Source organism: Eumetopias jubatus, unplaced genomic scaffold, assembly GCF_037043125.1.
Source record: "Eumetopias jubatus isolate StellerSeaLion01/CBP00866 unplaced genomic scaffold, mEumJub1_p1.0 scaffold_15, whole genome shotgun sequence".
In the NCBI taxonomy this organism is placed as follows: Eukaryota; Metazoa; Chordata; class Mammalia; order Carnivora; family Otariidae; genus Eumetopias; species Eumetopias jubatus.
The window spans coordinates 13,270,211-13,296,613 of NW_028274821.1; the positions used below are offsets into that span (position 1 = coordinate 13,270,211).

At 40.9% G+C, this 26,403-nt stretch overlaps 1 protein-coding gene across 5 annotated transcripts in view; it reads right to left on the bottom strand.

The window, feature by feature from the left end:
• The window catches only part of TRPM3 (transient receptor potential cation channel subfamily M member 3), an 827,868-nt gene that overhangs the window by 235,009 nt on the left and 566,456 nt on the right, over positions 1-26,403 (bottom strand). For all 5 annotated transcript variants that reach the window (XM_028089086.1, XM_028089085.1, XM_028089084.1 and 2 more), the window contains exons 2-3: positions 14,100-14,179; positions 12,309-12,513 (exon numbers count right to left, since the gene is read on the bottom strand). In XM_028089086.1, coding sequence (XP_027944887.1) covers positions 12,309-12,513; positions 14,100-14,179 — 285 coding nt within the window. The remainder of the gene's footprint in view (positions 1-12,308; positions 12,514-14,099; positions 14,180-26,403) is intronic.

Below are 26,403 nucleotides of genomic sequence, written 5' to 3' on the forward strand. Positions count from 1 at the left end.
TTTTTTTATGGCTGCATAATATTCCATTGTATATATATACCACATCTTCTTTATCCGTTTATCTGTTGATGGACATGTAGGCTCTTTCCATAGTTTGGCTATTGTGGACATTGCTGCTATAAACATTGGGGTGCCCATGCCCCTTCAGATCACTACTTTTGTATCTTTGGGGTAAATACCCAGTAGTGCAATTCCTGGGTCATAGGGTAGCTCTATTTTCAACTTTTTGAGGAACCTCCATAACTGTTTTCCAGAGTGGCTGCACCAGTTCACATTCCCACCAACAGCGTAGGAGGGTTCCCCTTTCTCCGCATCCTTGTCAACATCTGTCGTTTTCTGACTTGTTAATTTTAGTCATCCTGACTGGTGTGAGGTGGTATGACCAATACTTTTGAAAAAGAATCAAAAGCAACTTCAAGAAATAAAAAAGTAATAATTTAAAGAAAAATACAATAGAAAAATTAAGCTACAGATTAGACACGCTAATGAATAGATCCAGAGAAATCGACCACACGCAGCCTAGAAGGACAAAGGAATTAAAAACGGAAGCAAAGTCGAAAACCTTGGAGAAGATGATCTGAATTCTAGATGGAAGTAAAAGAGATAATGGGCAAGAAGCAATACTCGAACAGATGCTGGCTGGGAATTTCTTAGAAATGTTGAAAGATACAGATTCTCAGATCCAGGAATGTCAATGAATCCCAAGCAGGATAAATAAAAACAAACACCACTCAGAGACACCTCACAGAGAACACCAAAGGGAGGGAAATAAAAAAACCTTCAAAAGCTGCTAGAAAATAAGACAAATCACCTACAAAGAAACAGTCATTTAAGACAGAAGGTCTATTCCTCAACAGCAAAAATGGATGCCACAAGCCGGTGTATTCAATGTGCCAAGAGGAATTATCTGTCAGTGTAAAATTCTATATTCAGAGAAAATATCTTCCAAAAATGAGAGCAAATTATAGACATTTTCAGACTACTCAAACTGAAAATTTATCTCTAGCAGACTTCCCTGAAGGAAATTTTAAAATATATATATATATATAGCAGGGAGAAATTACATGATCCCAAATGGATGATCTGGGATACAAGAATCACTAACAAAGATATTAGCAAATACACGGTAAATCTAAAAAAGCACTGGGTGTAGAATATAAATGATGATAATATCTAATTTATGGTGGGAAGGTATAGAACTAAAGCACTGGACAATACAACATTTAACTGGGTGGAAGTTATCAGGATGAAAGCATTCTAAAGTCTGTATGTTGCGTGGGAGAGAAGAGAAAGGTACTGATTAACTCTGGAATTTGTTAAGTATTAATGTTGAGGTAGCATAACCACAGAAAGAATAGAATGGCATGTAACCACACCAACATATGCTTTTGGATGTATAAACAAATAAGGTTATGCAGGAGGTGACAATTTATTGGAATATTTTTGGATCTAGGAGTCCCCATTGTTGCAAAAACCTCAGAAATTGTCAATTCTTTTGTTAAAATGCTTTTTAAATATACTTAGCTGAAATGAGAGGCAAAGTAGAAGAAAAAATGAAAGCAGCTTGACAACATAAACTGCATCATCAAGAAATACCAAAGAGCTAAAGTTTCCTATATATATGTATACTAGAAATTCAAAGAGGTGTTGGAATCTAATAAGCTGGTTCTGTGTTAATTTAATCTACGGAGCAACAATCAATTTCAGAATGGAAAGGGTAAGGGTTGGCAATTTTAGCTAAGTGCATTATACCAACAGAATTTAACTAGAGCTCACAAGATGAAAAGTGGCATATTTTGTGCACAAACTTTCATGCAGAGGGCAAGAACTTTCCAATAGGTATCCACAGAAATTTTCAATAACAATGTGCATTTTTGTGCCACGCAAGGAGCCTTGGGGCTGAAGAGTGGGCACTGTAGTGGTAGAAGCAAGCACAATGTTTCTTAAATAAAGGCTATGTTATTATCTCTCTCTATTGTTATATTTATTAACTCATTGAGCGACTCTAAGAAAAACATCTAGATAATAGATGCTATAAGATGAAAGAATAAAATGTTTTCTGTGCCTGTGCACTGTAGTTAAAATTTGGCTGCCCCACTGAATTTATGTCATTTTGACTAATTTCAGAAAGGGATATTTAGTGAGATAAATTAGGGCTGGGACTCCCAAGGCTTCCAAACTATACAAACCAAAAATGCTTAGTGTGGGAGATGGTTAAAAAAAAAAAAATTGCTTTTTAAGTTACTGTTCTCTCCTTTACACTCTTATACCTTCAAAAAAGAAAAAAAAGAACCCTAGGAAAGTGACAAAAAAAAAAAAAAGAAATCTACTGAATGTGTTAAAATTCCTTTTGAAGCAGCCTAATCTTTTTCCTAGTTAAGAAAAGCCTGCTTGTGATCACAGAACTCTTGTTACTCTGAGTGCTCTAGTAGGGAATGAATGACCTTGGATCACCTTGTCCCCAGCTCTGTCTTACAGATGGGGAAACAAAGGCACTTGCTGTCCAGTCTGTGTAAGGTCACATTGCTGGTGGGCCCTCTTCACATATTTCTCTCTGCTCTCAATTTCTTAATTCTATTGAGAACCGCCCCCCCACCCCAAGCCCCATACCAAGACCTTTTTGTATTTCCTGTGCCCCAGCACATACATTATCATGACTCCTCCCAGTAATGAGGAGGTTGGTGTCATCCACATTTCACTGCTGGGGAACAGAAAGGATACATCAGGTTCTCAAGTTCAACTGATAGTTAGTGGTAATGACAGGGTCCATAGCCCAGGTTTGCTGACTCCAGAGTCCTTGCTCTTGACCTCAAAGTAAAAATGCCCCTCTCTTCTTCTCCTTTTCTTTCACCTATAAGCCGTCTCAAAGTTCTAATGACCCATCAGCCTCCAAAAGGCTTCTCAACCCCATACCCTCACCAAGACACCAACAGACAGAGTTCTTTCTCCCATTCCTTTTTGATCCCATTATTTCTCAGTTCAAAGTGTTACATTATATGTAAACTCTCATTCTGCCGGTCCTGGTCCTCCCTGCTTTGGCTTGACCCCACCTAGAGGTGTTACCCCACTTCTCTCCGTATTTGGCTAATGCTGTTCCCTAAGTCGTAGACTACCCAGTTCCTCCCTTTCTTGTCTACAGAAATCATTCTCATCTATCAAAGGCTTTTACTGACTTTTCCTGAGAATCCAAGCTCATATCGATGCAGCATAACTCTTTACCTAACCCAGCTGGATTTTTTTTTTTTCCTGGTTGTTTCTTGTACTTGTCAGTTCTATCTGCCCACGTCATAGGATCTTTGAGGGCAGGGACCATGTTTGACCTGACTGTGATTTTTGATAAAACTTTCGTATTGGCTACGAAGTAGTCAGTCTTAATGGAAGGGAACTTAGAGGTATCTTAGCAATCATGGGACCTAGAAATCATCAAGTTCAATTCTTCTGCTTTACAGGGAAGGACAGGGAGAGCCAGGGAAAGTGAGTGACTGGGACCTCCACGCTAGCTGTCTAATAATCAACCACTCATCTAGTTCATGATTAAAGCTACTGGTGCACTGAAAACTCTCGGTGGAGCTGTGTTTCTCAGAATTTAATGTGCACAACTCACCTGGCGACCTTGTCAAAAATGCAGGTTCTGATCTAGTAGGTCTGGGGTGGGGCTTATGGTTTTGCATTTCTGACTAGCTCCCCAGGGACCACATGAGAAGCAAAGATTACAACTGTTCCCCAGACCAAAGATTCTAAGTGGTGTCTTGTGTTTCTCATTGGGCCAAAGGATGGGAAGAACACTCAATATTTTACGTGAAACTCACAGAGAGGAATGGGGAAGATACCGGAGGAATTACTTAGGTGACAATAAGTAAGAAAACACAGCTATTTTCAGCTACCCAAATTATCTCCAATGACCTAAATCCCTTGGAGAATAAAAGGCAAGATTTTTTTTAAAGGAAGAATTTAAATAAATCTATTAATTGTTTTTGTTATTGTTATGGTTTAGTAACTCAAATGATTTGGGGGATAAGAGGCTAATTAAAACAAAGGGATAAAATGACATTTGACAGTGATCTGAAGATGTCAATTTTTAAATTATATTCTTATACCCATAAAAAGCAGGTTAGTCAGGAACTCTCCAGATGCTTGTAATATAACAGCTAACTCATGTGCCGAATCAGCAGCTTCAAGGTCATAAATGGCTGTCCCCGGAGCAATTAATAAGCAGTCGATGTGATTTGAAATTAGGAGCTATTTTGGTTGTCAAGATAAGCAATTTTGACCGTCCACCTGTGAGCTCATTGATTGCTAAGGGATCACCTTACAAATAACAAGAAATCTTCCTGATGGGTATACTACATTTTGTCACCTGGGCAGTACCCTGATGTGGTGAAATGTGTTTCCATTTATAGATTTTCCAGTCATGAGCAGCATCACACTCTAGCATCAGGCACGGGCCCTGTAAGTCATTTGGCCAATTTGCACACCTTCTCTTATGAAATGGGGGTGATCCTGACCACCTCACAGGACACAATGAGGACTAAATTGTGGAAAATCCCCTGGTATGGCAGAAAAACCAATACGTGAAAATTGAATGAAGGTTACAAACACTCACCTTATAAATGACTTCTGTGTACAACAGGATCCAAATAAACTTGCCTTTAACTCTTTAGCGGATAGCTTAAAGGAGCACTTTATTTCTCAGCTCTGAGTTATCTGGGGAAATGACTGGTGCCAGTGTTTATCTACATAAAAGTACCTGTCGAGAGCAAAAATACTACCTTTGCTCTGGGCTGCCTAACCATTCTTTACCCTTAGTTCCTCAATTTATAATTTCTAGAGATAAACTGAGCTCAAATAAGTTGCCCATGCCTAGAATAATCTTTTCCTTTCTATCCTTAGCACCCCCGCTGGGTAGTGGAAAGCCTGTGTGATGAGCTAATGACATCCAGAACAGCACTTCAAGAATGTTCTATATAAAATAGGGGTTCGCTCTGGTTGAAATTGTCCTATTGGATCTGTTCTTAGGTGCTTTTGAGGCCAATGCATACAGCATGATTTTCACAAAGAACACACATTTTGAGTTCCATACCACAAACTTGTAAGACTCTGATAGAAAACTAGGGATTTCTTTTGCTCAAATGGCACAGGGCTTCGGTAGCTGACGCTTGAGTTTTTGTTCTGCCTGATGCTAAAGGTCTTTCTGTGTAGCAGGTGACTTCACCGGAGTTCTTTCTAAAGCCACTCTTACTGCTTTGTCAGGAGAAACATTACTATTCACTTATCAAAACAGGACTTGACTTTACCCACGGGCCTCCCTTTGTGGGTCACAGGTGCGTCAGAGACTAGACGATATGATTCTGACTTTATAACTAACCCAGGGTGGGCAAAAGCTCTGTGTGTGTGTGTGTGTGTGTGTGTGCGTGCGTGCACGTGCACATGCGCGTGCGCGAGAGAGAGAGAGAGAGAGAGAGAGAGATTCATTACAACTTAGGACAGGCTGGGGTTGTTTAATTAAAATATAATAAAAATTCTGGACTGGATTGGAATTCTGAACTTGAGAGTTGGTGGAATAATTTGGCTCTGATAATGAATGAGTCACCTCTTCAGTCCTAAATTTTTATTCCAGTAACTTTGCCCAGCTTTTTAAATGAAAATGTAAAAGAACTGCAGAATGATAAATCTGGCTACACTCCTGGAAATGGGTAAATCCTCTTTCTAATACTGTGAAGTTGTCTTTAATTCCTGGAAATTATCAGTTGGTATTTGTAAGTAGTGCTTGTTTAGAGTAATGGTAATACCACTGCTAACTCTATTTGAACACTTATTTTGAATGCTTTGCTTCCGAGGCTGTAGGGGGACATTCGGCCCATTTTCCTTTCTGTTGAGAAATGTGATAAGCATCATTTCACTTTTTAAATTCTTTGTAGCCACATTTTTAAGTGAGTACTTTTAATTAAAGCTGCGGTGAAGGATGACACGTCATATCAGACTGCTAAGACAATTTTGCTGATACCAGCTTTCTAAGTCCCTGGAGTTGCTAGTTCTGCAGCAAGAGTTTAATACTTATGGTGGTTTCATGCACGTAAAAGTTCCCTAGAAGGAAACTACTTGGAGAGCAAATGTGTGGTGTCACTGGTGATTGCATTCCTAGTTTGTTGACCCACAAAACTTTGGAAATGAAAAATGCCATTGCAATTTAGTCTGTATTGCTTTTGTGATTCCTTAGCGTTAGATACCAGGTACTTCCAGGTGACGGTTGCTGGCTGAGAAGCCTAAACTAAAGGTTTAGAAATATCAAACTCGATTGAGCATATAAATAGGTCATGGGGGGGGTACTCTGCATTTTCTGCCAGAATTATTTAGCGTAAAATTTTCGAGAGGCAAAGAGATGGCAATTTTCTAAAGGCAAGATGGGTTTCTTCCCTTCCTTTCCTATAGGTCTATGATTGGGACCAGAAGTTTAAGTGATAAATTCTAGTTTTATTCTCAGTTTCAGAAGGGCCTCCCAAAGGTACTGCTAATTCAGTGGCCTAAAGATTAAAAGGTAGAAAGTAGGAATCAATGGAACAAATACCAAACCCCTCAAATACCTTACCATGCTTACGGAAAGCTGCTTAGTTAGCCAGTGTCTAGGGATTAGCTGTTTTATTTTGTGAAATGGGATTCATTTAGTTTTGTATTTGCTATGTGTCAGTCAGTGATGAGTCTCAGATTAAATTTGCATAATTCAAAGAAAGACAATAAAAAAAATCAAATTCAATCCCATAGCATTTTAAGAGTCTAAGACTGTAGATGACGTGCTACCAACAGACTCCCTGACCCCACCTCCATCCTCCCACTGAGAATGCTCAGCGTAGAAGGCTTTCATCCTGGCGGACTCGATGGTTAGAGCTTTAAGTGTGACAATGAGGCAGAGGAACAATTACCTAAATTATATAAAAACTATAATAAGGGGCTCAACCCGATCTAATAAGCAGAGTGAATAGCAAGGGAAAACCTGAAGATAATTATGTGAATGACTTGAGAGGTTTAAATACAAGTCCTTAATTAGGTTATACTTACCTGGTCCACAAGTCAGCTCAGCATTAATTGGAAGAGACGATTTGTAGCAAATAAGATTCTGTATAATCAAGTCCAGCACTGTCCCCTTTTCTAAAGAACTTACAGCTGTAGCCCCCGATAAAGAGTCTTTGAGAGAGGGCCCAGGGTCTGCTGCGGGGCCATCTTGCGACTGCTCTCTAAGTCAGTTTTAAAAAGTTACCTAGAACTCACACTAATAAGATAATGTCTAACCCAGAGCTTTAGTATCTTACTATCTTCTTCCTTGGTCCTCATGTTCTAACTTTTACGAGGCACCTGAATGAACTGCCAGGTCCTCCAATAGCCCAGGAATGGCATTTGGGGCATGCCAATTTGGTAGGACGTGGCTTGGTGCTGAGAGGAGAAGGGAGTGAGGATCTTTCACTCACTGTCAGCTACCAGGGTGTCTCCTGCCCGGGTCATGATTTCTTTGCGAAGTGAGAGGGATGCTGGATCCATTGCTACCACACTTTCCCAGGCTTGTTGAGGCTAGGAATTGAGGACAGAATACCGCAAAGTGCTGGGAAAAGCTCAGAAAATGGCTCCATTAACCTAGGATGTAATTTTGCAAAGCCCTCCTCCTGCTCTTAGCTTTGGAGTTTAATTAACCTCATCAAATAACAGTAACTTTCTAATTCTACTGAAAAGTTTTCAAAACCCTTACAAGACAGCGAGAAATATAATAGTAATTAGCTTCCCCTCAAAACATCTCCTATATCAAGCATACACGACAGAGAAGAAACAGAACGGATGGCGAGTCCTGACGAACTTGGGTGCAAGAATTTATCTTTGTCGTTATATAACCGAGTAACTCTCAGAAAAGAATTTAACCTCTCTGGGCTCCCGTTGCCTCGTCTATAAAACGGGTTAGAGAGACTGAGATGATTTAGTCCTTTTTAAGCCTGGCTGAATGGAATAACCTGGCTCATTTTTAAAATACTTCAAAGGCCCAGGTTCCATCTCAGACCAGTGAGGGAGACTCTCTGGCAATGATTCTTGGCCACGGCATCTGTAGAAGTGCACGGGTCATTGTGATCCTCCAGGCAGAGAACCACTGCATCACTCCCTCCAGTGTCTTTGGTGACCAAAGCTCTGTGGCGTCCCACTGTACTTCCTAGGTGAAGACACACGGACATAACGTTTCTGAGCAGATAAGGTTTCCCCATGGCCCACCACATTTTAATAAAGATTGTCTTTTCTCCAACTGAACCTTCTACCATACCCCAGTGGATTCTGCCTCACATTGTATCCAGACCACAATGGCATTTTGAAGACCCAAGTGCCTCATCTTGGGCAGTCTTGAAGGTAAAAATTAATGTTACATATATATATTTTTTCTTTTTTTTTAATAATAAAGGTCAAAATTAATCTGCCCTCTAGAGTTCTTTGCTCACTTTGCTAAAAATCATCTCAACTTCCAAATATTCTTGTCAGGAACAGGGATCAAAGACAGTAAGTTATTGACCTGTTTCCCTTCAATCGTGGTGAATATTTAACCCTGCCTTCCCCATCTGAAGACTAACATTCTTTAACAGACAGTAGTTGCTGATTTTTTCCTTTGTCCAAACTGCATGCCAGTTTGTTGGGGAGGGCAAGAAGTAAGGGAGGCCCAGGTTGGCACAAAACCACCACCCCGCCTGATAAAGCCGGACATCTGACCTGTTGTCAGCTCCGCCCCTTGGTCTAGACAGGAGAATCAGAATCATTCAAGACCAGGTATTCAGACAAAATGCTCATTGTCTCTGAATAGCAGGGACTCTCATTGGCTAAATATTTTGTTGTACACACCCCCCAAAAAGAAAGAAGGAAAAGGAAGAAAAAGAAAGAAAGAAAGAAAGAAAGAAAGAAAGAAAGAAAAGAAAAGAAAAGAAAAGAAAAGAAAAGAAACGAAAAGAAACAAAAAGAAAAGAAAGAAAAGAAAGGAAGGAAGGAAGGAAGGAAGAAAGAAAGAAAGAAAGAAAGAAAGAAAGAAAGAAAGAAAGAAAGAAATAGAAAAACAAAAAGAAAGAAAACGAAAGAAAGAAAGAGAAAAACAAAAAGAAAGAAAAAGAAAGAAAGAAAGAGAAAGAAAGAAAGAAAGAAAGAAAGAAAGAAAGAAAGAAAGAAAGAAAGAAAGAAAGAAAAAGAAAGAAAGAAAGAAAGAAAGAAAGAAAGAAAGAAAGAAAGAAAGAAAGAAAGAAAGAAAGAAAGAAAAAGAAAACTGGTCCTCGTTTGGCTGATTAGACTCTGAAAGAAAGGTTTTTCCTTGTAGTGTCTGCTTTGAGACCATCAAGGACATGCGAGACCTAATCTCAGGGCCCACTTCATGGTCACACTGCTCAGAAAGGCAGTGCTTAGAGTTTAATGCTCTGCACTTGCTGTCTTGAAATCCTTAACAGTTTTATCCTTGAATCTGTGTTTTGTACATGAAGTCTGATGGGACGGTAGAGCATGCACAGAGGGCTTGGGGCCTCAGTTCACATGTGGTCCACGGTCCCATTTCCCACCTCCTCCTGCTGCCTCCCTGGGACAGGGGATCTCAGCCACCTGCTCTCACCTCTGGTGTCCCAGCCAGTTGAGCCTCCCCAGCCCAATCTCGCCTGGGGAAGAAATGGGGTTTGTGCTCCATCATCACCCTCCATCACTGACTGGGACCTGGTGGCAGGCGAGGGGAGGGGCAGGGTTAGATGTATTTCCTGTAGCATTTCAGGACAGAGCAAGGAAGTAGCTGTCTCTGCCTTAGGCTAGTCGTGCTGTGGTGTGTTTCCTGGGTGAGTTGGTGGAAAGATTCCCCCACAACAGAACCCGAGCATGTCCCACTACGGAGACAGCCCTAGATTGTTGCCTGTCTACTGTGAGTTGGGGTTGTCAGCCATGGCAACGGGGGACTGCCTTCCCTGCCCCAGCTGGGGACCTACATTTTCATTTTACATTGGGATCTAAAATCATGTAGCTGATCCTTCCTAACCTGGTTGCTGACAGATAGTTCTGGGTTTCATAGAGCTACGTGGGGCTTGGGGAGCGCTATCAAAGTTCGATGTCATATGAATTCACACTTCCAGAGGAGAGGGAAAGATTTGCCTCTTCAAGGTTTTCCTCTGCTGCTAAATGTCATAATATACATACATCATATATCAGCTGTGCGACGTGGGGCACAAAGCTCGCAGGCACCATTCAAACACCCTATGACATCACTGGGTGTACCACTCCACAGTGATCATTGCCTAATAAGCCACTTCCTCATCTGTGGGACTTTCTCTCTTTTGGGGGCGCACTTCATTCTCAACATTATCATAGTCTCATCTCCAATGAAGAGCTTTGGCCCCTCATGGATCCATTTCCATCCCTTTGCTTTTTCTTTTCTTTTCTTTTCTTTCTTTCTTTCTTTCTCTTTCTTTCTTTCTTTCTTTCTTTCTTTCTTTCTTTCTTTTCTTTCTTTCTTTCTTTCTTTCTTTCTTTCTTTCTTTCTTTCTTTCTTTCTTTCTTTCTTTCCTTTCTTTCTTTCTTTTCTTTCTTTCTTTCTTTCTTTCTCTTTCTTTCTTTCTTTCTTTCTTTCTTTCTTTCTTTTCTTTCTTTCTTTCTTTCCTTTCTTTCTTTCTTTCTCTTTCTTTCTTTCTTTCTTTCTTTCTTTCTTTCTTTCTTTTCTTTCTTTCTTTCTTTTCTTTCTTTCTTTCTTTCTTTCTTTCTTTCTTTCTTTCTTTCTTTCTTTTGCAGCACTTTTCTTAAAGGATGAACTTACATGACTTTTAATTTTTTTTAAAGATTTTATTTATTTATTTGAGAGAGAGAGAGAGAATGAGAGATAGAAAGCACGAGAGGGAAGAGGGTCAGAGGGAGAAGCAGACTCCCTGCTGAGCAGGGAGCCCGATGTGGGACTCGATCCCGGGACTCCAGGATCATGACCTGAGCCAAAGGCAGTCGCTTAACCAACTGAGCCACCCAGGCGCCCCATGACTTTTAATTAATGCATGGTTCCAGAGGATCCCCAGGGTATATGGTTCAATCCCATACTGTGAATGGGAACTGTGCTGGGCTGGGGACTCTTAATGACTTTGTGTAGGGGAACACATCCCTTGGGTGGATGAGGACATTGCCAAATTTCCATTACCCTTGGTTCTGTACAGGCCAAGACTAACACCCCTCCCCCAGCTTTCCCCCCCAGGCCATACAGGGGGCTGCACATAGCATAGCATCCTCTTCTTCCCAATACACTGCTCAAAATTGTTTTTACTCTAATGTATAGCTCAGTATTGATTTTCTTAGGGGAAAACTAAGAGAATAGCTCAGTCAGCCATTCGTGGTGAAGAAAATCCTGCAGGAGTAGGGGAAGAGAGGGAAAGGGGAGGAGAGATGAAAGAGGGAAGAGAGGTGGATTTTTGCACGTTTTTAGTCTGTGACTAGTGTGAAGTGGTTTCCCTTGCATTTTGCAGTATGCTTCTCTAAGCAAAATTTCCTCTCCAAACTCGGAAAACTTCGTGAGCCTTAGAGCGGTCACCTCCAACTGCCCCACCCTCAACTAACTCTCTGTTAGAAGCAAGCTTATTGAAATATAGCATTTCTAGAATTTCCAAAAACATATGGTATACTTTTCTCCTGGAAAAAAATCTGTCGGCCAAGTAGGGAGAGGTTCATGATGAAAGCTGAAATTTAGAAGCAACAACGCTTAGAAGTAAAATCTGTACTATTTCCTAAAGCCTCCGTTCCAAACAAAACGCTTTTCATATGGAGCTCTTCTACTGAGAACTATATTGAACACAGCTGCTTGGAGCAAAAGCACTCACTTTAGATGGCAAGACCTCTGTTAGAACAGTCTGGGTTGATCATTTCTACCTTGAATTGGAAGAATGCTAGTTACCAATAGAACAAAACAGAAACCTAAAGGTAAGATTTTTTTTTCCTTTTTTTTTTTCTTTTTTACCAAAGGAGACAGAAAAACATGCCCCAAGGGATGAGACCCAGAGAGTAACATAATAAACAGTGGATCACTATAGAAAGCTACTTGTTATTATTAATAATAACAATAGTCACTGCATCCGATAATCATACTAATTATCTAAAAAGTCCTGGGAGGAATTTTCTTTCCCCCATTCTGTAGAGGAGAGCAGAGATGCACAGGGCCAAGGTCATCAGAGCCCCTTGCCCAGCCTGGATCTGGCAGAGGTGGGACTGAGCCCAAAGGCTCAATCTCCAGCTCTTCACCTCTCCCTTGCAGGACGTGAGAAAGAATTTGGGAAGCGACTGAATGGGTTTCTGATTACCATGGCTTTGTTGGAATGGCCACCTCCTTGGAACTCAATGGTCCCAAAAGCATCCGTCGGGCTGAGTTGAGTGTGCTTGCTGATGGACCACTTCTCGGACTGGATGTCGTTTCGGGAGAGGCGACTCTCATTTTTCTCATTCTGAAGAACGGAGATACTGGGAGTGAGGCCCACATGCTGGCCGATCAGACGCCCACAGCAACACCTGCATCAGAGGAGGTCAAAGTGAATCCCTTGTATCTGCCATTATTGGAACACCCACCTAAGGGCAACCTGCCAGAGAAATCGACAGACCATAGCCAGTCAGTCGGCTCTTAGCAGAATCCCATGATGTGGCTTTATCAGGCAAATAATGAACTCAGGATTTACTTGACATACAGATTTTCTTTTCTGCTCCTCCTCATTATCCTTTAGCTGGATAAGCTATAACATGCCTCCAGGCCTTCTCCACCCACACCTTTCAGACCTGCCATATTGTTCTGGATCAGAACCTGTGAACAAAAGCCCTATAGATTTTTTTAAGATTTTATTTATTTATTTGACAGAGAGAGACACAGCGAGAGAGGAAACACAAGCAGGGGGAGTGGGAGAGGGAGAAGCAGGCTTCCCACCGAGCAGGGAGCCCGAAGCGGGGCTCGATCCCAGGACCCCAGGATCATGACCCGAGCGGAAGGCAGACGCTTATCGGCTGAGCCACCCAGGCACCCCCCTATAGATTTTTCTACTTCTTACTCCTCCCATCTATCAAATCTTGCATGAAAACCACTGAACAGCTTTGAAGGAAGAATCTTAACATGCACATTTAATAAGAGCTCTCACTCATATGTGAGTCACCTAACTTGTCTTTCCTCAATTGACATTCACTGTCAAATATCCAAGTCTGAGAATAAAAATCTACAGCTTAAGTGTTCCCAAAGAAATGGTGAAAATCCTATTCACAAGATATTTGAAAACAAAATTCACTCCTCACATCATGAAAATGTCCTTCATACTTTTCCACTACCACTATTATTAGTCATAATACCGATACATACCCTTCATACTTTACTTGTGTGACTATTATAACTATTAATAATAATATTGTTACATAGTTATCAGTTATTAAACACTAACGATGTCACATTCATTTTATGAGTAAAATATTGCAGTTTTGAAGGTTAGGAAATCTGCTCAAGGTTACACAGCCAGTCTATATGACTCTACAGCCTGTATTTTAAATTGCTTGATTATGTTGCCTTTTCATAAAGGCATTTCCAGACATTCATATGTTACTGCATCCCAAATGCTTTCTACCTTATATGCTGTTAGTTTTTAAGGCAAAATCAGGGAGGTAGGTAGGATACTAAAGGTAAGGTAATAGGATACTAAAAATGTGCTTGGACGGGAATCTGAAGGTCAGCAGTCTAATTAGTAATCTGCTAGGAGTCTTTTATTTAAAAAGCTTTTTTCATTTTAACAGAGAATGTTGGTACAAACTAAGCATTTTGATGAAATGCTTAAAAGGAAAAATCAGTAACCATACTAAAAATACATATAACCCACTTATAGACAGTGATTAATTCCTTCCCAATGGGTTATCTGTTATTTTGTACAGGCTGTTAGAGAATTAACTGCAGGCATGGCATATTATGTGGTATATACATATAATATTGCTGCAGAGATGTGCAGCAAAGATTAAAAGAAATGATCTTTGACGTTGGTTCCCTTGCAATGGAGAGTGATTACTATTGCAGTTTTTTCCCGTAATTGCTACTCTGTGTTCTCACTTCATTATAGAAATGGCAAGATTACCTATGGGGGTCTTTGGTGCTGGGTATGATGTGAACACATTCTCTTTTATAAAATGCTCTTTCTATCCAGGATTTCTGAGCCTGAAAAAAAAAAGAAGAAGAAGAAGAAAGGTGAACATAACCTCCAAGTATTTTTGCATAGGAAACAAAATTTCATAATCACGTAATAGACTAGTATCTCATAAACCGAACTGAAATTGTGGTTACTTCACACATAGACACCGCATATAACAAAATCAGTTGCTACCAGAAGTTGTTGATTAGGTCAACATTATAATATCAAGTCAAAGAAAATGACCATAATAAAAAAAATATTAGTGATGGAACCATATACAAATTCTTAATGATTTTTGAAGGCAGAAAAACATTGCTTTATGGAGGAAATGAAAAACACAGAGCAGTAGGTTTATATCCTTGTAAATAACAAATATTCAGTGGTGGGGGATATATATGTAAGTAAATATGAAGTTCTCATGGCTAACATTTCCATTTGATTTTCCTTATAGAAAGAAAGAGAAATTGGGGAGCCTGGGTGGCTCAGTCAGTTGAACATCCAGCTCTTGATTTTGGCTCAGCTCATGATCTCAGGGTTGTGAGATCAAGCCCCGAGTCCAGCTCTGCGCTTGTTGGGGAAGGTGCTTGAGATTCTCTCTCTCCCTCTCACTCTGTCCCTCCTCCCACCTCTCTTGCTCAAAAAAAAAAAAAAGAAAGAAAGAAAGAAAGAAAGAGAAATGGTAAGAGAATTATATAATTCAAGAGCTCTAATCCATCATGATGCTTTTTCTAAGATCCTAATTAGCAGTGCTTAAATACAGAAGGAAAAAAAGGAAATGGAAGCATAAGGAAGATAAATGTCTTTATCACAGTCCAGAACTTCACAGGTAATGCTTTTGGAAGGAAGGAAGATAGCACTTTTTCTTTTCCTTTCTTTTCTTTTTTAATTCCACATGTCTTTAAGCACAGGAAGCACAGCTTCTTAGAATGGGCATTGTTGGGACTGTCCACCAGGAAGTCCGGCCACTGAGATTGGGTTCCCTGAAGGATAAAGGAAGCTCCAGCAAACTGTACCATCTTTGTTCCAAAGCACAGTGTACATCCCATAGCTTTTACCCCTTTGTTTGCCAGCTCTTGAAAAAGTACAGGAGTCTCCCGTGAGATCCTATAAGCTACTCAGAAGATTCCTTTTCTAAGCATTTAAGACAGAAGTTGTTAGAGCATCTTGTAAAGTTATTTCCATATGGTATCATCTTTAACACAGTATCAGGACTAAATTTATGCCCTTAAAATACACAGGGCCATAAAAAAATAAATAAAATATACAGGGCCAAAGTACAACTTAGCAGTTTACTTGGCCTCAGTGACCAGTGTTAACTGTTAAACAAGCCCCTGTATGTTGGCTGTAATTAATACTGAATCTGCCAAGGACCCAAACATCTATATAAACTGTGCGAGGGTCTGGTTTGCTTTCAACCCTTAGGGTCCCACCTCTCTCCTCTCTCATGATGGAGTCTATGCAAGCCTGTAGCGCAGAAGGCAGTGGTTATCTCGTATGACAAAGAACATTGTAAAAGTAGCAACATGAGGGATGCTTGCACTTCTCAGTGTTTATGCACTATCTACATGAAGAGGAGCACCTAGCCTGTCTCTGAGATCCCTGGGTCCAGGTGGCCCTCTGCACCCTCAAACCACAAAGGTAACGTTTGCCATTCTGTTTGTCAGCTGGGCATGAAGAAAGCCCCAGTGTCTATTCACAAAGATTTTTCTTCTCAAATATATAGGAAAAGCTAGTGGCTGCATCTTAGCAACAGAAATGAGCTGAGCAGCGTAGATAACCAGGCTTTATCTGTGCGAAAAGCCTGTAAGTTAGACTATTCATAGGCTGTGATTTTTTCCTAGACACTGAATACTTTCATTGATAACATCTCTTGGCAGAAAGATGGTAAAAATATTCCTCACTGGACATTTGAAACCAACTTTCCCTACACCTTGGGGAGCAGGAAAGGGAGAATGCACTTTCCTTTCTTCTTTGTGGCCCACTTTGGCTGGAATTCAGAAGGATCTTTTGGGGAAGGATCTGCAAATTTTGGGGAGTGCCAACCAATACTCCCCAAGAGAAAGAAGGCATGGCAGTATTACGGATAGAGTGAGAGGTTTGCTGTTAGAAAAAGTGGCATGAGTGGGACTCTATGGGCTGGACAAAGTCACATAATTTCTGTGGTCCTCAGTTTTTCTCATCTATAAAATGGGCACAATAATAATAGCTGACACACCAAGTTGTTATCATTATTATTTGGGTACCATGTTTCAGTTCAAGAAAAGGGACCCGTGCTGGGTTGGTTCTGGTGCTAAAAGTTCAGATGCATGTTCACACAAGAGCGCTATGAACCTGCTATAATAGACCTGACCCAGTTTGATTTCTCTTTGCACTGGGGATCATAGGCTCCAAGAAGGCCTAGTTGGCCACTAAAAATGGTATATAGAAAAGTTATTTAATATCCCTGAGTCTTTTCTATAAAACGAGGATAATCATAGCCACCTCAGAACATTGTTGTATTTACCAAAGCACATGACTCAGGGAGAGCACCTGGAACTCAGTAGGTGCTCAATATTTAACACTTACAAAGGGCTCCTCATGTGCCTGGAAATATGCCATATATGTATTATCTCCATGGATCCTCATACTACCCCATGAGGGAAGTACTACTATTATATCCATTTTACCGTTGAAGAAATTGAGGCAGAGAGATGCAGCAAGTACATTTTAAAGCCAGAATTTGAACTTGTGCAGTCTGACTAGAGTTCACACTCTTACCCACTCTGCTAAACTGCCTTTCCAAATTACATATTATTGATACTAAATACCCTTGATCTGGGCAGTGCTATCTGGGCATGCCCGGGAGTGCCTTGGTTTTTGGACAGAGTTGGACTCCTAGAGGCATGACTTTATTTTTTTTTTATTTTTTTTTTAAGATTTTATTTATTTATTTGACAGAGAGAGAGAGAGAGAGCACAAGTAGGCAGGCAGGCAGGCAGAGGCAGAGGGAGAAGCAGGCTCCCCGCTGAGCAGGGAGCCCGATGTGGGGCTCGATCCCAGGACCCTGGGATCATGACCTGAGCCGAAGGCAGACGCTTAACCGACTGAGCCACCCAGGCGCCCCTAGAGGCATGACTTTAGACCCAGTTCATACTTGCATTTTTCCCTCCTCTTCCCTCACTTCTGTCCCCACACGTGGAGTAATACATACTCTTCTGTGTTCTACCTCTCTCTTTAGGATAAAGGATTAGGGTGGGACATTAGGAAGACATTATAATAGGAACAAGAAGTAAAAGAAGGTGGATCATTATAAGAGCTCCAACAAAGAAATGTGATTCCAACAGGATTCCTAACTTGAGAATCTGGGGGACCATGACAGATGAATTAGACTTCCCAAGGACACCTTGATTATTTGTCTCACTCATGGATCCCAGTTTCGGCTTGGAAGACCCTGGAAGTTTTAGTCAGAATTACTACATAGAGAGATTGCCAACTTGTTAGTTTTTAAAAATAAAGTAACTTGACTTATTTCAGTTTAGCAACTTAATTACCTTCTTGAAGGTGAAAATCCTACCTCACTGTTAGTGAAAGGAATGAAGATCAATTTCCATTTCTTATTACCAGCAGATTAACCATTTCCCTTGCAGAGGCATGGAAAATTGGGAGGGGGTGGGGAAGGAATGTGATATTAAAAAAATCTGTCCAACATTCATAATTGAATTGAATTCTGTTTTTGAAAGAAGAAAAGTACAATACATAATAAAAAGAGTGCATGTATAACACATGAATTAGAAATTCTACAAAATATCATGCATAATTGATTATGCTCTACTGTGGGCTTTGCTGTATTGTGCTTTTATTCAGGTCTTCAGTGTGGGCAGATACTAGATTTTTAAAATTGTTTTCTTGAAGAGGGCAAATTTGATGTATAATCATGGTTTAACTTGTTCCCCAAACTAATTACCTTTTCTTTTGTCCAAAGACTTTGAACTGCTCTGCGTGAGCTTCATCCTTGGCTTCAATATCCAAGTAAGTTAGCTCAGAATGGCTATCCTTGTTGTTAGAAAGCATGAAATAGTTTTGACATGCCATGTTTCTTACTGACCCTTTAATTCTCTTCTAATGCAAAACTTCAACGGACAGGGTGCTCTCAAATCTTGTCTTTTTAAATATGCTTTGGAAGCCTCATGTACTCAGAAAAGATGGCTTCCATCAGACCTTAGAAAATCACTTTGTACATTCTTTTCTAAAGGTAGAACGGCCACATCACCATAACTGAGTTTGTGAAGGGCTATTTTCTTTCTTGTCTTTCTGCATTATCAGTCATGTGTGATGTGTAATAGGGAAGTGGTTTCAAAGGCTAATAATTAAAGGACTTCGTATTGAAAACAAAAATGAGGACATTCATATTTTGAACAAAGTATAATGATTACCCTCAAAGAATAAAGTACTAATTTTGCAAGTAAAATGTACAGTCAATAAAGGATACAAATGATAGAAACAAACAAAGGCTGTAAGTATTGCCTCTAAAGGGAAAAAAAAAATTAGGTTATTTCATTTAGTCAGGTTTCACTTCTTTTTCACAAAGATTCTGCTACAAACATTAGTTGCCCCAATTACTCTGATGCTTTGTACTCCTGGCTCCCCACCAGCTATAGGATCAAGAACTTCTCCAGGCAGGAATGGTTTACAAGTACATACATCGAGTATGTACTAAATCTGTCTCCAGAAAGTCTTGGAAAGTGCTACTGCAATCCACCCTTTAGGAACAAAACTTAACAGAACAACAACAACCCAGACCAGTAATCACAAGATTAGAGAGAGAAAAAAAGAGTCCACTGAATCTATAGAACCAACCGAGTGAAGTTTCACTATGTTCCTTATTTTGAGACTCTCTTGTTTCAAATGTACACTCTGTCCTAATCGGAACAAAACACCAAAGACCCAAAGGTACTGAACGCCTGTATTCCTTTTTGACTTTAGCTTTCCTTCAGCATCAACCTGGGCATTCCTTTGGTCTTCCTCTAGGTTCCCCTGATCCACTACTGGGAGGTTGAACAAGAAGAAAACGAGCCAAAATCATTTTACCTGAGCACTGACTCTGGGTGGTGGCAAAGGCAGTCCCACGAGCAGGTCCTGTTGCTTTCATTTTGCTGTGTCTGGGGCTGGTCATCCCGTTAATAATGCTCTTATGACCGCCCACTGGAAAAAAAGCCACTTGCCCAGCTCTTCCCCCAAGAGACGTTTCAAGTAAGCAATGAACTTGGGCAGATTAGCCCCTTGGAATGTGCCGCTTTGGGATTAGCCTCACTAAGAATCCCATGGACATTCCCTTGCAGCCCTCAAACACTGCTTGATTTGAACATCTAATCTGACGCCAGAAGAAAAACAAATCCCCGGAGAGATCGGATTTAACTGGCACAAGTCCCGACAGGCTCTCCCCCCTTTCCTTTTTCCATTTTCAGAGAGAAGGCTTCTGAAAGTGTGATAAGGTGTTCTGAGTTTTGCAAAGTTCAACTCGGGAAAGCAAACCTTTCTAAGGAAACAGTGTGTTAATGCTCTGAGTGGTTCGAATACACAAGGGGCATTGTTCCTGCCTCCCCAAAGAATGGAATGATAGTGTTTCTTTAAAGAGGAACTGCTCACAGCTCTGCACGTTTCACAAAGAATAGTTTGGTCCCTGAACATGAGCCCAAGCAGAATAAAATTGGACTTGGCCAGTGGCTTTCCACAACTTCTAAAGTGTCAATAAATGATAAAACTTGTCTGATTGCACTTCTCATCCTTGGCCCCTCCCTTGCAATTGCAAATGTGTGATCAGAAACCTACACTCTCCCATTTCCCTGTGAAAAAGAGAGGAGTACTGAGCATTCCAGAATACGGACGCGGACTGAAAGCAGCTCACACCAGGATGGTTTTTGACCTGCGGTGACCCAACTGGGAGCTTCTGGCTCACACAAAAGGGGCTCTTTCAAACATCACCCAAGGGTGAGTTTTTCAGATAACCGTAGTTCTTACCTACGTAAGTGAACAAATTGGGAGGAAAAAGAGCTCCAATTTCAACAAGGCAAGAATACTTTGTAAAAAATAAATATATAAGCATTTCATCTCCAAAGGACCGCTCTCTCCCTGCGGACAGAAGTCAGAGCAGAGAAGGGGTATTTATGGTCAACCACCTGGGCTGTAAATCTTTGAGGGCAGGGCCACTTTGATTTTCACTTTTCCCGAAAATACCTAGTAGGCGTTATGCGAATGCTCGTGGGGAGTCATAGCATAACCGGAGGACTTGTCCCAAACTTGGATGGAATCCTTCACCTTCTCCTTGCTTCTCTGCTCTTTCCAAGACTGATCTCCTTCAAACTCTGGTCTGTCGCATACTGAGGTTCCCCAGACACAAAAATCAATAAATTGCTTCAAATGACCTTCAACCGAGGAAGCAGTACGTGCAAGTGGAACAGCAGACTGAGTTTTAGCATTAAACACATGATGGAGAAGTCCCTGTGCTTGTCTTCAGGAGTTTGGCTACAGAATGGTATGGAGTGACAGCCTCCATAATGTGCATCCCCACTTTTCATGTAGTGGGAACACTCCCATGCATTCTATTCTCAGGGAATCACCAGAGATGTGAGCACATAAAGATGTTCATTGCCGCTTTATTTATAATACAGTAAAATTGGAAACAAAAGGCCATCAACGGGAGACTAATGAAACTATGGAACTTGCCATTTTACGATGATCAGAATCAAGTTTCAGAAGACTAATTACATAGAGAAATATGTATCTTCACATTCTCATGTGTGAAAAGCAGGCATTAAATAGTGAATAATAATTAGATTTTTAAAATACCTACAGACATAATAGGTGGGAACTATACTAAAGCGGAGACTGTGGCTAATTTTTATTTTCTTCCTTTTGTTTTTCTATATTTTGCTAAGTTTTTTTCCTGTCATCTTATATTTGTAGTCATAAAACTATATTCTTTGTGATCAGAAGGTTTCCTTAAGCTTAAGATAACAGGAAGCCACTGGGATGAGCAGTTCAGGAAGCGACTTAGGAAGAATTCAGCCAAAAGAGAGCGCCTGGCTGGTTTAGTCAGTAGAGCATGCAACCCTTGATCTCTGGGTCATGAGTGTGAGCCCTACATTGGGTGTAGGGATTACTTTTAAAAATAGAGAAGGCTCGGGCGCCTGGGTGGCTCAGTCGTTAAGCGTCTGCCTTCGGCTCAGGTCCTTGATCCCGGGGTCCTGGGATCGAGCCCCACATCGGGCTCCCTGCTCGGCGGGGAGCCTGCTTCTCCCTCTCCCACTCCCCCTGCTTGTGTTCCTGCTCTTGCTGTCTCTCTCTCTCTGTCAAATAAATAAATAAAATCTTTAAAAAAGAATAGAGAAGGGCTCAGTGGAGAACATGTGGGAAGAAAATTTCTATAATGTACTGGGTGAGTCTTCTAGAGTCTGAAGGAGGGGTGGGGGAAGGGAACAGAGAAGAGAAGGAGAAAGACCAGATGTGGGAGGGAGAGGAGGGGGAGCAGGGGGAGGAGGAGGAAGGGGAGGGGGGTGGCTGGCGGGCAGGCAAGCACCTGAGAGACACGGGGCTGGTAGTCTGTAGACCGTCTGCATGACTAAATAAATTGGTTACAGATGATCCCTCCGATATAAGAAATACTTGCAAAATTCAGCTTTCTTCAACCTCCTTCCTCACCAGATACTACTTCAAGCCTTCATCTGACTTATTCTAAATCTTGAGTTCACTCACATTCATACTGAGCATTTTAAGTACTGCCCCCATATTCTTCTCAATTCTATTCTCTCTAGTCTTACTCATTTTCCCCCCCTTTTGCTTACTTTTCCTTTATAGGAATAGAAATATTTGATAGGGACAAGAATATGAGGCATCTTCCATGAACTTTAGACCAAAGACAAAAGAATTATCACCAGAACCAGGAGCACTTTTGTTTAGAGAAAGGGAGGCCCAAGGTAAAGTCAGACCACGATGCTTTCACATGCGGTCACAGATGATCTTCAGGACCCTTTGATTCGAGAAGGTAATTAGTTCCAAAGAGACTTGTAGCTCTGGGCCACACTGTCCATATGGATCTTTTTAAAATCTTGTGCATCACCCAACAACGCAACTCCTGACAGGATATATTTCCAGCCTGTTTCAGATGTAGTTTAGAGAGAATATAATTTGAATACTAACAAGAGGAAACCACAAGGGTAATGCTGACTGTGGTTGTTCTTTATGTAGTGGCAGAGTTACCTTATTCTCCTAATTCATCATTGAAGAAAAAAAAATCACACTCGAATAGAATATACTAAAAACTTTCCACTGGTACCTAACTCAATTTTAAAAATGGAAATCAGGTTTTCTACACGTAAAAACTAGGTTTTAAAATGGAAAATGCATATTTCACTGTTACAAAGATGTCCAAGGCATTTTTTTTTTCTGTGATGTCCACATTTGATGACAACAGTGACAAAGAGCATGATACAGAGGACGAGTCAGCAAACATTTTCTCTCAAGGGCCAGATGGCAAATCATTTAGGCTCTTTGTGGGCCATATAATCTCTGTTGTGCCATTTAACTCTGCTGTTGTAACACCAGAGAAGTCATGGGCGACACGCGACCCAACGAGCATGGCTGTGTTCCCCTGAAACGGGCAGCGGGCTGGGACTGGTGTGTGCTGCTCAGCCCTTGGTATAGGAAAAAGCGGTCTGCATGATGGGTCTGCAGGGGAGGGGTGGTGGCCGAAGATCCAGGCTTTCATGGCACCATTCCTTGCAATTCCTGGCTCTTCCTTGAGCATGTCACGCAAGTTCTCATCCAGGTGCCTTTGCTCCTAGTTCTTCTACCTGGACAGCTCCATCCTCAGATATCCCACAGCTTGCTCCCTGAGCACATCAGAGGCCGCTAAGAGGCTTTCCTTGACAAGCTACCTGAAGGCACACTGTGTCTTTCTCACAGCCCTTCACCGTATGGGGCGGTATGGCACCTCCTTGCATCATTATTTGTCTATTGTCTCCGTCGGCCACTAGAATGTGAGTGCTTGAGGGCAGTGATTTCGTTTTGTGATTTCTGTTGCCCCAGCACCTAGAACTGTGTTTGGGACATCATAGGCGTACATAAGGACGTAGGCACATCATTTGACATACTTGCACATCAGTTCCTCACCTGTAAGGTGACAGCAGCAGATGGACTTGTATTTCCTAAAGGGGGATTTTAGGGTAGTAACTTGATGGGCATTTTTAATAGTTGGGCTTATGTTAAAATATAATATACGAGCAGTGGCTAACCCTGCAACTTAACAAATGTTATTGCTTGGGGACCTACATTTTCCCTTTTGGGGTCGTGAAAAAATATTTAACAAATTAGAGTAAAAACCATTTGTAGGTAAGAGAAAAATCATGACATGTCACAAAACAGACTGAAGGTGGGGAAACACAGGACCAATCCCTCTTAAATGTTCCTTGTTCTTATTCTAATGCCTGAAAATAAATATATGGTGGGCTCTAATAGTCAGAGTTGCAGTTGACCTATAAAGTGAAAAATAATGCCTGAGAAACATCATAAAGCTAGCTGCCACCAGCATGTTCTTCCTAAAATAACTGATTCGGCGGCCATCCCTTGGTCAGTTCCCTTCCATGGATCCCCATCCCCAGCACCATCAGGTCACCATCAGGTATTTAAACCTTTAGGATCTGGTCCTGGATGTATCTTAGTCAAATCTTTCAATTTCCCTCCAAATCTTTGAACACATTACACTCCAGTAAACTAAATTATTGATTGTTCTCCTGTGTACCAGGCTGTTCCAGACTTCTCAACCGTTTGTTTTGTTTGCTTTCATTTAATTAATTAATTAATTTTTATTATATTATGTTAGTCACCATACATTACATCATTAGTTTTTGATGTAGTGATCCATGATTCACTATTTGCATATAACACCCAGTGCTCCATGCTGTACGTGCCCTCCTTAATACCCAACACCAGGCTAACCCATCCCCCTACCCCCCTCCCCTCTAGAACCCTCAGTTTGTTTCTCAGAGTCCATAGTCTCTCATGGTTCGTCTCCCCCTCTGATTCCCTGCCCCCCTTCATGTTTCCCTTCCTTCTCCTAATGTCCTCCATGCTGTTCCGTATGTTCCACAAATAAGTGAAACCATCTGATAATTGACTTTCTCTGCTTGACTTATTTCACTTAGCATCATCTCCTCCAGTCCCATCCATGTTGATGTACAAGTTGGGTATTCATCCTTTCTGATGGCTGAGTAATATTCCATTGTATATATGGATCACATCTTACTTATCCAGGTGTCTATTGAAGAGCATCTCGGCTCTTTCCACAGTTTGGCTATTGCGGACACTGCTGCTATGAACACTGGGGTGCATGTGGCCCTTCTTTTCACTACATCTGTATCTTTGGGATAAATACACAGTAGTGCAATTGCTGGGTCAGAGGGTTGCTCTATTTTTAATTTTTTGAGGAACCTCCACACTGTTTTCCAAAGTGGCTGTACCAACTTGCAAAAATTGACAAGGCAAGAAACAACAAATATTGGAGAGGTTGTGGAGAAAGGGGAACCCTCCTACACTGTTGGTGGGAATGCAAGTTGGTACAGCCACTCTGGAAACCAGTGTGGAGGTTCCTCAAAAAATTAAAAACAGACTTCTCAACCTTTGAAGAAGCTGTCCCATTTGCCTGGAATGCTAAGTTCTAGCATCTGTACTTAGTAAGTGCCTCTTCGTTCTTCCAGACTCTGGACAAACTACTGTGTTCTCTACGAGGCTTGGCTGGCCAGCGCCAGACACAGTGAATCATCACAACTACCGTTCCACTTCCGTACCTTGCCCATCCTTTCATTAGGGGAGAAGTCACCCAGGGTCATAATGATTTATTTTCACACTGAAATTCATAATCAACCATTGTCAATACTCAATGCTCTGGGTCTCTTACGGTGATGCCTCACCTAGAACATGTCCCTTCTTCCTTCTATTTGTTACCCTGGTTTCTATGGGACTATGAATTCCTCATTTTTAATAAATCATCTTTGGGGGATAATTCTTTGTGGACTGAAATTATTTGTACGGAAATTCACTTTATAGCCTCTACACTTAAATCATATACAACTTAACATAAAGCTAAATTGTATTTTATCACCAGATTGGGAAAAGATTCAATAAGTTATGCTTTACGATTAAAAATGAAATTCATTTATTATCAGTAGGTCATGCTGTATAAATTATAAATGCATTCAGAATTCTTAGGTAGAGGTAACATGAATATATATATATACATATATGTTAATCTCAAAGGCATTTTCATAAACCATTTAAAAATATACTTCCACGTTTCTTTGGAAAACTGTTTCTTCATCATAAAGCAGCTAATCACTACTTGGCAATAACATATATTTATAAAGAATTGTACAGTTCACAGAATGCTTTTACAAATAGCATTTCATGAAATATTCACAGTAACTCTGTAAGGCAGGTATTATAAAATTCCATTACCCAAATCAAAAACCGGGGCTTACAGAGGTTACACATCAGCCATCAGCTTAGCCTGAGAGGCTCCAAGCCCCATGATTCCTTTCACTAGGGTACAGAGAATCCTGCATTCTTTTACATTCTGTGACTGGTTTTAGGGGTGCTAAATGATCTTTTTCTTCTTCATAGTGGAATAAGTGCATTTTAATCATCCTGATCTTAATAAAATATACACACGTCATCAAGCCTAATAGACTGCTGAAGCAATGCATGATGATGTAGGTCTCTATTTCAAAAGCATCCTGGTTAGAGTCTAGGATTGACCATTTGTTTGAATGTAATAGCTGATTTCATACCCGGTAACATAAACACCTAAAAGCCACATACATACTCTTAGGGACTTTACTGCCTTCATGGACCGAAAAACAGGACTACAGTAGTGCCGACCCTATTTCAAGGTAATGGTAGGATAAACTTCACCCAGAGAAGAAGAAAATACAAGAAAAAATTATGACCAACAAAACTATGAGAATGAGGTTTGACTCACTCCGCAGGAGCCAGGAAGTTTAAAATGCTGAGTCATTTGTTAGAAATATCTGTGTAATAGTATGGGTGCACAACCAGTGACAGGCTGGGGGGGTGGGGGGGAGAGAGGGAGTCGTGGTTTCTGTATTCCTGGAGGCTGCCCCCATGGGAAATACAACTTTGTTTTCTGTCCAGTAAATGACGAGTGGGGGCCAGGTGATGTCCTCCTCTACACTCTTAATCCTGTTTACGTTTCACTACT